The sequence below is a fragment of the Chanos chanos genome, chromosome 3 (genome assembly GCF_902362185.1).
Source record: "Chanos chanos chromosome 3, fChaCha1.1, whole genome shotgun sequence".
Taxonomy (NCBI): Eukaryota; Metazoa; Chordata; class Actinopteri; order Gonorynchiformes; family Chanidae; genus Chanos; species Chanos chanos.
In genome coordinates this window covers 54,403,575-54,417,500 of record NC_044497.1, presented here as the reverse complement: position 1 = coordinate 54,417,500, position 13,926 = coordinate 54,403,575, and the positions used below count along the sequence as shown (strand labels likewise).

General features: G+C 40.0%; 3 protein-coding genes across 3 annotated transcripts in view; all 3 read right to left on the bottom strand.

Moving 5' to 3' along the window:
* LOC115807201 (myosin-IIIb-like) overlaps positions 1–4,462 on the bottom strand; it is a 21,001-nt gene extending 16,539 nt beyond the window's left edge. Inside the window, exons 1-4 of the mRNA XM_030768073.1 lie at positions 4,361–4,462; positions 3,711–3,776; positions 3,467–3,597; positions 780–882 (exon numbers count right to left, since the gene is read on the bottom strand). Of these exons, the coding sequence (XP_030623933.1) occupies positions 780–882; positions 3,467–3,597; positions 3,711–3,776; positions 4,361–4,462 (402 nt within the window). The remainder of the gene's footprint in view (positions 1–779; positions 883–3,466; positions 3,598–3,710; positions 3,777–4,360) is intronic.
* A 1,786-nt stretch (positions 4,463–6,248) lies between these two features.
* On the bottom strand, positions 6,249–8,713 carry tfpil (tissue factor pathway inhibitor-like). The gene is made up of 5 exons (XM_030768072.1): positions 8,530–8,713; positions 8,052–8,216; positions 6,739–6,804; positions 6,510–6,588; positions 6,249–6,378 (listed from the first exon to the last, which is right to left on the bottom strand). The coding sequence occupies exons 1-5, from the start codon at positions 8,711–8,713 to the stop codon at positions 6,324–6,326; spliced, it is 549 nt and encodes a 182-aa protein (XP_030623932.1). The 3' UTR covers positions 6,249–6,323.
* A 3,408-nt stretch (positions 8,714–12,121) lies between these two features.
* On the bottom strand, positions 12,122–13,518 carry nxnl2 (nucleoredoxin like 2). Its single transcript, XM_030769845.1, has 2 exons — positions 13,217–13,518; positions 12,122–12,405 (listed from the first exon to the last, which is right to left on the bottom strand). The coding sequence occupies exons 1-2, from the start codon at positions 13,516–13,518 to the stop codon at positions 12,237–12,239; spliced, it is 471 nt and encodes a 156-aa protein (XP_030625705.1). The 3' UTR covers positions 12,122–12,236.
* Positions 13,519–13,926: the final 408 nt, after the last annotated feature.

Here is a 13,926-nt window from a genome sequence, read left to right as displayed (position 1 = left end):
TCAGATAGCTGAGAAATTAGCTGAAACCCAAAAGTCAAAACCAATCAGCAGGAGGACAGCTCAAGACCGCACGTATCTGACAATCTTCATTTGGGTTTAAACGTATGTGCCCTACTGAGAAGCAACAGTTCTGCTTTGTGGAAAACCCCCTTTCTGTTTTCCATTACAAATAACACTCTGAGAAGAATCCACACAACTGATGCTGGGAGTTAGCTTTAGCATGGTAGTATAAATGATCACTTTTGAATGGTGGTAGCTTATTTCTACAGAGCAAGCCATCTTGATATTCAATGTGACAAAAAGAAGTTCCTCTACTGTCACATGACAATTCAAAACAATGTCCTTGAAGCATCATGAGAGAGTCCTTCCGGCGAAAGCGCTGACAGGCGAGCTGTTAAAATACCACAGGGTCAATCATGCGTCTCTATATAACAGCATGAGAAAAATCTATCCATGCAGGACACTTCAAAGAGAAAGTCATCATACTCTCCGTGACGTCCGTGTGAAAAAACACAGGGTGGATAAGGAAACTGCCTCAAAATGGGTGGTGCACGGTTTACGCTTGGTGCACACACCCCATCACACGTCAACAAAAATATGCAACCATCTAGACACCCTTCCATCTAAACCGTGCCCTAAAATAACGAGCAATGCTACAGAGGACGACGGCTTTTCGTTTATACGAACGTGAACCTGGAGCTCGCGTAAGACCATTCCCTGAGCGTGCAGCTTCACTCCCGAGCAGGAGTTGGAGTACAGTGTGTGTTTTTTTTTTTTACCTGCAGGATCTGCTGTTCCAGCTGCGAGTTGGCCCTGCACAGTTCCATGATCTGCCGCAGAAGCAGCTTAGTGCTTTCAGTCTTTCCAGCGCCGCTCTCGCCACTGTGGACAGAAACATGACATGACACCACTGAACGGGCCTGCTTAGTCTTGTGTCAACAGCAGCAGTGGCCAACTGTCTGGACACAGCCTGATAAAACTTTTTTTTTTTTTTTTCCCCTGATAAATGATGTTTTCTCTAAAGATTTTACTGACTCCAAATAAAATGACTTAATCCAGAGTCATCACTAAAAATACTGCAGTGACTGACTCCAAAATAACTTTATAACTATATAACAAAATAACTTATAACTTGTGACCCTACACAGCTGAACATAAATTAACTAGCCAAAACTCTGCAGAACCACAATAATTTTGAATCAATGTATTTATCAAGTGGCAAAGTTTTAACGAAAAAACATGAGTCGTGAGTTAGTGAACTGTTCTTTCGGTAATACCCTATAAGGCAAAAAAGAAGGGAAGGAACTGGTCGCTTTGAAAAGAAAACAACCATTCACTGAGTGCTTACAAACTGACCAAGCTTAAGCAGTGCAAATTTACAAAGCAACCGAACCAAAGACTTCAGGACTTTACCAGCAGCCTCAGAGGTTTGATCGAATATTGACTGAGACATTTGGCATTCAAATAGTCAGATCTTAATGTGGCTCCATACCACTTGATACGCATGCTAAAAGCACAAACAATCGAAAAACCAATGCAAGAGAATTTGAATGAGCAATAGAACTTGCAAATAAGCCCAAGTGGGCGACCTGTGACCTTGTTTTTGTTTATTTCCACGCAACGCTTGGAAATAAACAAATGTTTGTCTTTTCACGTACGTTGTTTACAACAAAGTGATTTACATCTCCTCAAAGAGATTTACATCTCTACAAAGTTTTGAGATGACTGGTCTGTCTGTCACTGATGGGTTTAATTATTATTTTCCGAATTCAATCCTGTTCAGATGTTAAAAAAACAGCTGCGTTATTTCCGTCCTGTGACGTGTATTCATGGACGCGTTGGCTCAGAGAGTCGCTTTGTGCATCAAGTCCATTCTCTCCTCGTTGCCATGGTGACTATCTCTCTACTCCTAAACTACAGCCTACAAACTGGCTTGTGAGCTCATTCAGCTTCAGTCGTGCGGTAACCAGGGGCGATGGGGCCGGTCCCACGTCACACACAGGACAGTAAGTAGGAAAGCTTGTCTCAGAGACTATATCCACCGCAACAGAGAGGCCAAGCATCGGGCGAAACTAACCTCGGCCCAGCACAGCTGTGCTTTACCAGGCGTAAGTGTTTATCACAAAAATAACACCTTAATTTCCTTTTCTGGATCTGCTGCGGTCAAGTAGCAATTTCCTGGAAAGCCACATGAGCAGCTGACACAGAGACAGGGACTGTGAGGCAAGGGGAAAAGCATTGTTTTTGCTTGTTTTCTGTGTGTTTGCCTTGCCCTTAACACGGTCTCTTAGTGAAGCGATGGAGACAGTTAACGTGTTGGAGCACATACATCAAACGCTCATTTATAAAATTACAGATTAATGATCAAAACAGTTATAACTATGAAAATCCATTGTCTCAAAGGCAGGGAAAGGCTGACTTGTGAGGTACGGGTTCTGATGAACGCATTGAGATATATATACGTATCCAAACAATAAAAGTATCTGTTATACAGATCAGCAAAGTCTGAGTCCACACTGCGCCTTAGGAGAGGGCTGAACTACAGAACACACTGACTGTGATACCTGATGCATCAGTCACGTGACATTTTACAAACAACCACTCAAATCAGGGAACTGTAATCAGGGCCATAGAAACTACTGTGCACACACACACACACACACACACACAAATTTCCACATGTGCTCTTCATATTAATACCATGAAATGCCAAACACACAACAACAGCAACAACAATAACAAAAAAGCCCTCTTTGTCCTAGATCTTTGTCAAACAGGTTGCAAAAAGACAAAAAGGAGACGAGAAGAGTCTTTTCGTTGAGAATCGTGCGTGACTTGACTTATCGAGGCACGCTAGAGCAGACATGTCTCTGCTGGTCCGTGAGACAGATGGAAAAACATGAGCTCTGAGAGATCCACTTGATTTAGAGAGCAGATCAGTGTGGACTGAAACAACAGCCGCCATGCAAGACATTCGGTATGGACTGGTTACTGGTTACTTCTAACTACGTTTCAAAGAAATCCAGTCTCTAATGAACTACTGAGAGGAAAAAAAAAAAAAAAGAAAAGCTGTTTGCTTCTGTAAAGTTCTAAGTTTAATTTGCTTGTGAAATATTGAGTCACATGCTGAGAAATACAAGGGGACCATCTTTTGTCACATACTGTAACTGTATGAGCAGTGATCTAATTTAGAGCCGTGAGTCAACATTTTCCAAACCTGCCCCTCGCACTCCTACAATTCTGTGTATTTTACGCTTCTTCCTACTCTGACGCGCCAATTTTCAGCTAATCACGAGCTTCCTCATTAGCTGATAAGATGAACTGCGAGTGCGAGGTCAGAGAGCGTTGTAAGACGTGCCGTGCTTTGGGCCTTAGGTAGCAGGATTGAGCAATAGCGCTGTGAGTGTGATTTACAGTAATAGCTGATTTCCTCGATCAGCAGTGTGGACGATATGAGTGGACAAACCTGATGACAATGCACTGGTTCCGTGGTCCCGTGGCCAAACGTCCCAGCATGGACTGATAGGCTCTGTCCGCCACAGCGAATATGTGCGGGGGGAGAGAGCGTTTCTCGTGGCATTTGTAGTTCTCCGACACCTGGGAGAGGAGAGACAAGGTCTCACGACGTACAGAACAACAACAATAACAACCCGTTTGACCTACAAAAGACTGCTGATATCCAGATCAGCCCTACAACAGGGAAATCATACCTGTTTCTCATAGATTGGAAGGTATTTAAATGGATTTATCGCCACCAAGATGTCCCCAATATATGTCTGTAAAAAGAAAGAACATAAAAAGTTAAACGTAAAATAATCATACGCTCCAAAATAGTTCTTCCTCACATAGGGTGCGTCTATGGTCAAACTGTATTCTCACTGCGGTTTTGCGCCAATGACTGAAGCTGCAATCTTGAGTGCCATGAGCAAACACAAGACAACTTCGCCTTTGTTGACAGAGAACAGCGTATTACGTTACACCGTTGACATTGGGTAGCTGCGGGTCAGCGTTGTTCAGTGTTAGAATAGAGATTTCATTTAGATGTGCAGTATTGGAAGCCCGATTCATAATCATTATCAGTGTATGATCTGACGACCTGTATTCTAGCCACACAACTCTTCTGCCCATATAAACAGAGCACACGGTAAAACATGAGAGCTGACACACACAGACACATTAAATTATCTAACTATTTTGGCGAAATTTGAACAAAACGTGCAGCATGTTCTTGGTCACAGCATCAAAGTTGCCCTAGTCACTGCGTTTGGTGACGTACGCACGACTTAATCTGTATGAATACGAGCAGTTTTAATCGCTAAAGCTAACAAAACAAAACGAAACAAAATAAGAAATCACTTACGTAGATGTGATCTTGTTTGAAACGTTGACTGAGAGATTCAAGTAAACTTTTTTCATCCAGCTCAGATAAAGTTGCTAAATCTTCTAGGACGCCCCCTTCCATATTTATTTATTCTGTGTATGTGCTAAAGAAAAAAAAAACACTTTTTCCTGGCTCGTTCAGTCTCAAAGGAAAACCCCCATCGCTCTCTAGAAACGAATATTTGCGAGCTATCTGATGCCACCGTGACAACTGTAGTACGCCCGGGTCCTTCTCGTGCGCATTGAAAAGGAGACATTTAACGCAGACTGCTACCTCCTCCCCCCGACGTTCGCAAACAATTAACCCTTTCACTGCCGGTCAACACTGGCCCTCAGTACAACCCGTGTAAAAGGGGCTTTATTCAATGGTTGGCTTTAGGTTTTTAAGGCACACAGACCTGGAACTGTTAAATGACATCGAATAGGTCAACAGGGTCTTGAAAATAATATCTTATTTCTCTCTCAGTTTATGGATTAGGGCAAGTGGACTATGTTGTGCTGGAGTTCATAACATTAATGGCATTGATATGCAGTTGAACTTTAGCATACTCACTGTGGCCTAACACAGTTTCGATACATAGGTCTGTGAGGGTGTCTTGTAAGTCCACATTCACGAGTCAGCTTTTTGGTCTGTGTATGGTGGGGGCTTCTCAGAAACGGTCAACTTTTTCTTTTTTTGTAAGTTAAATTCTGGATTTACTGTTGTAAGCTTATTTTCCATTGTTACCTGGCAACAGTTTCACTCCACCAGGTCTTGTCCATGACTGACTATAGTGTTCACAAAAAAGAACTTTCTGTAAACAGTCCAGACAAAGCAGATTTTCCAGGTATTACACAGAGGTTTTTTTTTGTATGACTGAAATTTTTGATCACTGAAATGAAGTAGAGATATCCATGTTTGTATAATATCTTTTTATTGTTATAAGTCAAATTTTGCATGGCATGTCAGAGAGGCAGCATTTAAATTATGTGTTTCTAAACAATATCAGTTGAACAAAAGACAATGACTGATCTATGTTTACAAAAAAAACATACATCATATACAAACCGACAATTACCAAAACAAGCAAACAAACAAGCAAACAAAAGCACTTTCTGCATAAATCATACATATAATCTCCATGCATTCATTCATAATCAAAATGGGTGATATCAATTAATTAAAAATTTTGCTTTTTTAAATAAAATCTCTTTTCAGACTGAGTTCAATTAAGCAAATATGGACTGTATTATGTCTTTTTTGTCATTTAAGTTTTACATCCATACCAAGTTTTACAGACTGTGACATCTGTTTAGCTAAAAATAGTAAGCATATCAACTTTTACAAGAAGTCATTGGTGCCACTGTTTTTCTCTCTCTCTCTTTTTTTTTTTTCTTTTTTCATTTCTCAGACTGGGCACTATCAGCTCTCAATTTCAATGTTACATTCAGTTCTGTTGCATCAGCTGCTGTGACTTCGTGTTGTTAGAGTGTAGCTTCCACATCCTAGCATCTGTTTGGCCCTTAACAAACACAGCATTTTGGGCTTTGGAAATAATTGTTGCCATTGTACACATCTCTGTGTTCCACACTCTCTGCTGTCTACTTCTCAATGGAGACACAACGACAAGCAGAAAACACTGACCAACGAATAGGAAAGAACTGTCCACCAAATGATCTTTTTATTACTAATTTAAAAAGACGAAAGCCTAATTGTTCTTTATTCAAATGGAACAATGTTTAAACATTCTTTTGTTTTATTTTGTACTTCATGTTCACAAGAAGGGTCACTTTTCCTCACGTAACAAAAAACATTACACAGTCTGGAAAACATTTTTAACTTTTTTTTTTTTAACTTTTTTTTTTTTTTTTTCAGTAACCAAATAAAAACTGGAAGCATTAATACAAAAGGACTCGGAAACATTTTTTTAGTAGATGTCACTTCAGACTCAAGAATCGTTGGGTCAGTTCATCTCGACCTCAGTTGGCACTTTCTTCCTGTCTTTGGTCTTGGCCTTCCTGAATAGTTAAAAAAAACCCACACACGTTATATACAAATATATATTTTGGTGTATTGGATAATGATAAGTTAATGAAATAGTTTCAGTTCAGCTGTTTTACAGTTACAGACTTTCTTTGAATATCCTCACCTCTGGACAACAAATAGAACAACAGCAGCGATCACTGCAACTGCAAACACACAACCTCCCACGATGCCCACAATCAAACCTGAGAGACCACGCAGAGGTAAGTTAGCATGACGTAAAAGAAGAAAGGCCGCTAACATTACATAAAAACGGCGAGAACTAAAAGGCAGACTGCAAATTTATATTTTTACATTATTCGAAGCAAAATGACAAGAAAAGGTCTTTTTCGCACCTATATTAGCTGTTTTTTCGTCAGGGCTTGGGCCCCTCTCTGCTGAAAAACCCCGTCCGGATGCCGCTGAAAAAGACAACAGCACAGTCAAACCACGAGTTAGTTACAACCATATTGCAGCGACCTCTAGTGGGGGAATGGAATAAGTAATCCTCGAGTTCAAGGAGCGACATATTCGATATAACTACAGCTACACAGAGAAAATCCGCTGTTTTTACGGGAAAAAACTGGCAGCTGTAGTTGGCAGAATAAGTTTGTAAAAAAAAAAAAATACAGTAAAATGTAAACAACAACTTTACAGAACAACCTGTAAATGTTACAGTTTAAAACTGTTGTAATTCACAAAAAAAAAACAAAAACAATTTAATCCGGTGATACAATCAGCCTTTAAACAGCAAAGTAACCGGCGTTGTGCAGACTTGTGGGGGGGGGGGGGGGGTTAGCTCGAGTCCGAGTCCGGTGCGGGACTGTGCTTGTGTGCACAACGATGGTTACACTACCACAGGTTACACTACTAGCCTACTCATATATTTGCAAATATAGGCCTACTCAGTTCTAAACAGGCACATCACCTGTTTTTTAAACCCTTCATATTGACATAATTTTACTGTAGGCCTATTTGTCCATATTCTTATCTGTAAAGTGTAACATATGAATTTGCAAAACGTAATAGGGTTTCTCTCTGTCTAAAAAAAAATCTAACTGACAAAACACACTTCTTTAACACTGTCATGTAATAATTTTAACTGCATTGTACTGTTTGTTGTATTACACTTTTTCTTTGTTTAAACTACGGTAATCTGTAAATTCTACAAAGAGATATGATTGCTTCAGCATATTCTCACTGTAAAATTAACGGTTGTGTTTGGTCCAGTATTTTACTGTAGAATACTGTAAATTAAACACTGCATCATTGTTTTTGTATTTACAGTTTTTTGATGTCACGATTTCACAGCACTTGACTGTTAATTTCATGGACATTTTTTTACAGTGTACACACAGAGTAACCCTCAACCTATATTTTATTTATTTATTTATTTAAAGGTTTTTTTCTCTCTCTCTCACAGCGTTTTCTAAACAGCTGTTCTCTTTTATAAATAGGTTTCTATGATCCTCAGTGTGTTCTGTCATGTTTGTGTTTCAAAGTGCACAAAGTTCATTAAAATACAGTGATTGTGGAATATTACAATATGAAGACTATGGACAAAAGGAAGAAAGATATGGATTTAAAGGGGAGCAAAAGTCGAGAAGAGAAGAGAAGAGAAGAGAAGAGAAGAGAAGAGAAGAGAAGAGAAGAGAAGAGAAGAACAGACCTCGACAAGTGCTTTCACACTCCTCTCTGGTTGCGAAGCGATTGCCGTTTCCTTGACATCCTCCGTAATGAAATGTCCGACATGCCTTTTCCTCATGGTTGTAGTAGAACATTACAACCATGGCCATACAACTGCCATGTTCCTTAGGAAGACGACATAAATTTTCTGTATTTCAAAGTCCACACATTGTACACAGAGAGAGAGAGAGAGAGAGAGAGAGCGAGAGTGAGAGAGCGAGAGAGAGAGAGAGCGAGAGAGAGAGGGGGGGGAGAGATTAATTTTAAATTGTTGTTGGAAACATCTGTCATCATCAGTAACTTACAAACTGAGAGCAATACTCATTTTAAATGTAATAAACATTTGCATTTTACATTTTGTCTTTTTCTGTCTGTTAATGGAATACTTTTTCCATTCACATGTCTGACAGGGTGCCTGAACAGTGAACAGAAGTCTGAAATGTGTAAGCTGGTCACTGTACCATTATCCTTCGGATACACCTCAGCAGACTTTGAAGAGCAAGCTTCCATGCAGGCTCTTTCCGTCTCAAAACGATTGTCATTGCCCCCCTCTCCTTTGTAGTAGAAGGGCAGGCAGAAGCCTCTGTCCTGGTCATAGTGATACCTGAACTCCATTTTGTCTCCTGTGCCCTTATCCACAGTCATACTGCACTGCTGGCCTGTGAAAGAAAGATCACAGTGAGATTGAATGATTTAGTAGTCAACATTATTATTCTTATTATTACTCCCCCCCCCACCCCAGATATTAATTATTCTTACTTGAATATTTTTTAGTTTGTTTTAAACCAGCGACCAAAGAGGGAACTATGTTTGTTTGTTTTTTCTGTTTGTTTGTTTTTTTCAATATTCCTAAGGCAAGTTTACAATCAAATCTGAGGAAAAAATGATGGCGTTCAGCAACCGAAAGTCAGTTTGCTGTCTTCTTTAGTCCTACAAGTACGTATAACCCAACAGATCACAAATCGTGGCGTTAACAAACAGCCCCCCCCCCAACCTCCAAACCTCGGATCCAGCGACTGAGAGAAATATTCGAGAAGGCTCACCTTGAGTCTGAGCGGTGGCAAACGCAGTCCATGCGAAAAGTACCGAAAAAGAGAGTAAGGCCTGCATCTTTTGACTGGCAGAACAACTTCAGCCTTTTTCTGTAGGTAGCTCGGGTCAAGTAAGACACCTGCTGTATGCTGGAGAGTTTATGAAGCAGTGTCAGGAGATGATGTCCTTTTAGACCTTATCTTGTACTTTTTATGACCAAGGTGTGTCATTCGCCGAAGGGGGAAGTGACAGGTTGTTTACAGTTTCAGTAATAAAACATGAAAATGACTGCTCTCATAGTTTCATGGTTGTATCTTCTGACTCGAAACTTATTCATCATTTCTATATGATGATATTTATAAGATATATTTCTACATCTTTTTGTGTTTTTTTTTTTTTAATTTATGTTTTGTGCAACATGTTGATCTATATAAATGAACCTCACAGAGGCCACCCGTGACAAGAAGATTTCAGATTTACAGTCTGAAAGTTTAGCCTACTGCTCCTTTGTTTTCTAACCCATTTCTTTAGCATGTTTTGATTTAAAAAAAAAAAAAAAGAAAGAAAGAAAAGAAAAGAAAAACACAGCACGCCAAACTAGGACAATCGATTACATTCAGCCTTATCAGTTCTACAGACCCTTTACCCTTCAGTACACACCCACAGCAGAAACTTACGTAGAGTGAAACTGTACTTGTGACACTGTTGATCTTTTTCGTATGAGACTGTGTCGTAGCAATGTCTGACATCTTGTGTGATTCAGACATAATAATTAATCGACTCCTAGGACAGGGCTGCTGTACTGCTCGTTACTGAGGTGGATATCCCTCTCTGTCTCCACTTAGAAGTTGAGTGTCATGACACTGTGGCCAGTTACTGGTTTTAACTGAGCAGTGCAACAAGTGATTAGAGAGAACCAGACCAAATATGGATTGGAGAGACAGAGTTGAGTTCTGCTGTCTGACAAAGTGAGATGTTTGAAGACAATAAAACTGTGTGTTGAGTGTTTGTTCTGATTGACAGAGGAAATGCCTTTGATTGACAACCATAGGAAAATAGTATGTGATGGTTTTTTTTTTTTTCACCTTAGATCATTATTTGCAGTAACAGGGTGTAACTAAGTCTATTTGCAATGTCGTGTAATAAAGTACATAAGCTTCTCAAATTCGTTCAGTGTTTTGACTATTTAAATGGAACACAGACCAAATGTCACTTTTTATATGTATTTATATGAGTATGTATGGCAGCTTCACTGTCTTCATGTGTTATTGCAGGAGTTTGTCAGTCTTCATTTATTTATTCATTTATTTATTTAGTGCAATGAAGAAATATCCCACAGTTATGCATAAACATATATTGTAAGTGTTTGGTATTGTGTGTAAATATTTAGTTGTGCTGAAGATTTTCAGTTCTACGGGCACATCTCTGTACAGATATCCAGATAATCTAATTAAAACGTCAATTAAAACATTGTCCCCTCCCTCCCCAGGAAAACAGCTTCACCAATTTTCCTTGATCACTGCAGCTCCGATGTCAAAACGGACGCTTCGCTCCCAGCATTCTTCGGGCGGTCTGAACTACATCGCTACCTTTCACGCTCCGCAGAGTTGGGGTGACGTAAGGGTACCGCGCGCGGGTGTTGTTAACCGTCGTCTCCCAAAACGGTATTGGAGGAGGAGAGGGAAAGAGAGATGAAACAAAGTTACTCTTTGACATTCTGTGTCCTGAGTGTTCGAACGAACATTGTCTGAATGGACACTGTCCAGTTTAAAATAGGAATCGGTGTGAGGATATTCTTATTCTTTGTTCGGGAAACTCCCGCCATGGCGAATCGAAGCGGCAGTTACCTGGACTGTATTTACTTCATCTTAGAGAGTACCGTTTGAAGGAGATAAAAATGGAAAAACGTTTTGATGTCAGATGAAAAACAGAATGACTGTATTATCGTTTAAGGATTATTATCATCAACTGACCAATAAGATGCCAGAATTTACTTTAAATTGAAGGAATTTACGATTAGGTATCTGATTTTGACCCAATGATACCGCAGAGTATTAAGTTGTTAGACGCCGTCCAGTATTTTTCCGCGTATTTAGCACCACCTAGTGGTACTTTTGGTTAACAACATTGATGTCATATTATAACACATGGGGTAATATGGGGCGAATGTCAACGAACGCCAGAGTAGTCTGTGTAGTTGTGCAGTTGTTTTATACAATCATTTACAAGACGTCTTGATTTTAGACGATCCTTTATTGCACAAACAGACAACATTGATATCAAACGAGGTGAAAAACTCAGTTTATAAGTATCAAATAAAGTCTTCTCTGTTGCACATTTTGAGTGAAATCTGAGGATTTTGCACTGTCTTTGCATCAGAGTCTAAAGCAGTGTCCTGTACGTCTTTGTTTTAACTCTCCTGAGCTCAGGACTGGCACACCTTATTCCACTGATCAATTAATCAGGACTGGTGTTGAGAACCACTGGTCTAAAGGAAATGACTCTGCATTATACAATATACCTTCTTCTACGGCTGCGGGACAGTAGCCTGCCGCAGACAACAGCAAGCGAAATGCAAGCAAGGTTACTCTCTCCTGAGACCGAAAGGCTGTGTGAGAACGAATGTTGTGTTTATATAGGGAACAAGTGTTTTATGGTGTGTCAGACAACATAAAGACAAAGGGGAGCTGAGTCTGACGGAAAAAAAAAATAAGGAACCTCGAGGGGAAGTCTCGGGGTGTTTTAATGAAGCACTTGGGAATCGCTCGCACCATGACAATACTATCTGTAAACTGAACTTCTCCTCTCCCCCTACACTCCAGAAAAACCCGAGGCAATGCTCGGCACAAGGTTTTCAAACCCTTTCCACTGAACAGGGACATGCAAGTCCATTAACATACACACATATACTGTACATATACAAAAATAATAACAAAAGATTGCAGAAGCACTTTTTATATACATGTACATATATATATATATATTATCAAGAACAGGTAAGTCTATTGTACAAAGCAGTAAGAAAACATCAAGGCGCTCACTCAAAACGCTGTTTTGCCCTACGGATTTCACAGTTTCACCACACGACTGACACACACACTCTCTCTCCCTCTCTCTCCTCTCTTTGCAGGTCTCCTTAGCATTTAAAATTCTGGAAGATTTCTGCCACCTCCAGCCAGTCTCTGAAGCATGCCAGCCCTCTGTCTCTGATCTGTTTTCTGCCTTGGTCCGTGATGACTTGTCCGTTCTCCTTCACGATCACCAGCTTCGGGACAGCCGAGATCTTGTATCTTTTCTTCAGCTCACTGCGGACAGAGAGATTCAAGATTCAAGAGCTTTATTGTCATACGCACGGCAAAACAGGCAGTTACACTGCACAATGACATTCTTACTTTGCTAATCCTCTGTTTATCAAAAAGAGAGAAAGATTAATATAACAATTTTTTTTTATATTAACAAAAAAAAAAAATCTGAGAGCTAGGACCTATCATAAGTAGACTTAGTATTAAAGCTGCACGTGCAGTATTGTGCAAAAGGCAGAGAGAGTTTCACATTTCATTTCACTGTGAGATTAAGCAGAGCTGACCTCATTAATATTTACTTAAATCACCAGACAGTTTTTTTTTTTTAAAGAAAATCACGCAAGATCATATATGGTTATTATTATTAATACTAAGTTACTCACTGGTAATCTTCAATGTCGTACAAGTTGCCCCATGATGTAAACTTGTATGGGTGTTTCCATCGAATGTCATTCTACTATTTGTTGGGGTAACACGAAGCTTCAGTGAGAGCGATTGTTATGAGAAATGTAATGTAATAGCTAGACCTTATTCTGTTAGTGTTCATATAGGTTCAGAGAAGAGATTTTGCCTATTTTTAAACATAATCCCCACAACGGTCGTTCTTAAACCTCTTACAAAGAAAGCCAAATGCTAGAGGGATTGTGGCTTTGAATGTTAGAGCTGAAAAAAAAGTAAAATAACACTGTTGAGTACTGTAAAGTATTGTGACGCGGAATTTGTCGAACTGTCATCATAAAGAACTATGATGACAGTTTAAATGGATCGACAACCAGACTGGACAGAAAGCAGAAAAGTCAGGAAAAATACTCACTGTTTAAATGGATCAGTCCAAGGCAAAGCTAGCCAATCCCCGTGCATGTCGTGGTAGTATTCGACCATTTCCTCCGTCGACTTGTCAGAGGAAATGAAAACTATTTCCAACTGTGCAGTGGGGTCGCTCTCCTCGACCAGTTCCGTGTAAAAGTCACGGAGGGTTGGTATGAAGTCTCTGCACGCTGGACTCCAGCCCGCAGAAAAATACAGGCCTACCACTTTGTTTCTCAGCGCTTCCTCGGGATCGATTAGATCCCCTTCTTTGTTTACAAGTGCCCGGCCGGCAAACACTTCTACCATAACTGAGATTAAGGGCGAGAGAGAGTGAAGCTTTCGTTGAATGCTCCTCACCTTCTGTAGTAGTACACAGCCAAACTGAACAGCTATTTTCTAAAGTTTGAGAATGGAATTTTATTAGAAAGGAATTTTTTGTCACGCGACCCGGTTACTGTTAACGGCAAAAATCTAAAACGTGCATAGAGTGACTCTAACCTCACGGTTTTACTATCTGCCACCCAACAGTTTAAAACGTTGTCAAAACTGTAGCAGGGAGGATAAACTCAAGTAGACCCACCCACTAACGCTTGAGTGACATTCCTACAATCCAACCAGTGTTCATTATAAACCTTGACGGCGTGCGTACCTGAGGGGGTCGCTGATCATTACGTTCCTTAGCTTGCATTCAGGGAGTGAAAACGTGCTGCCTTA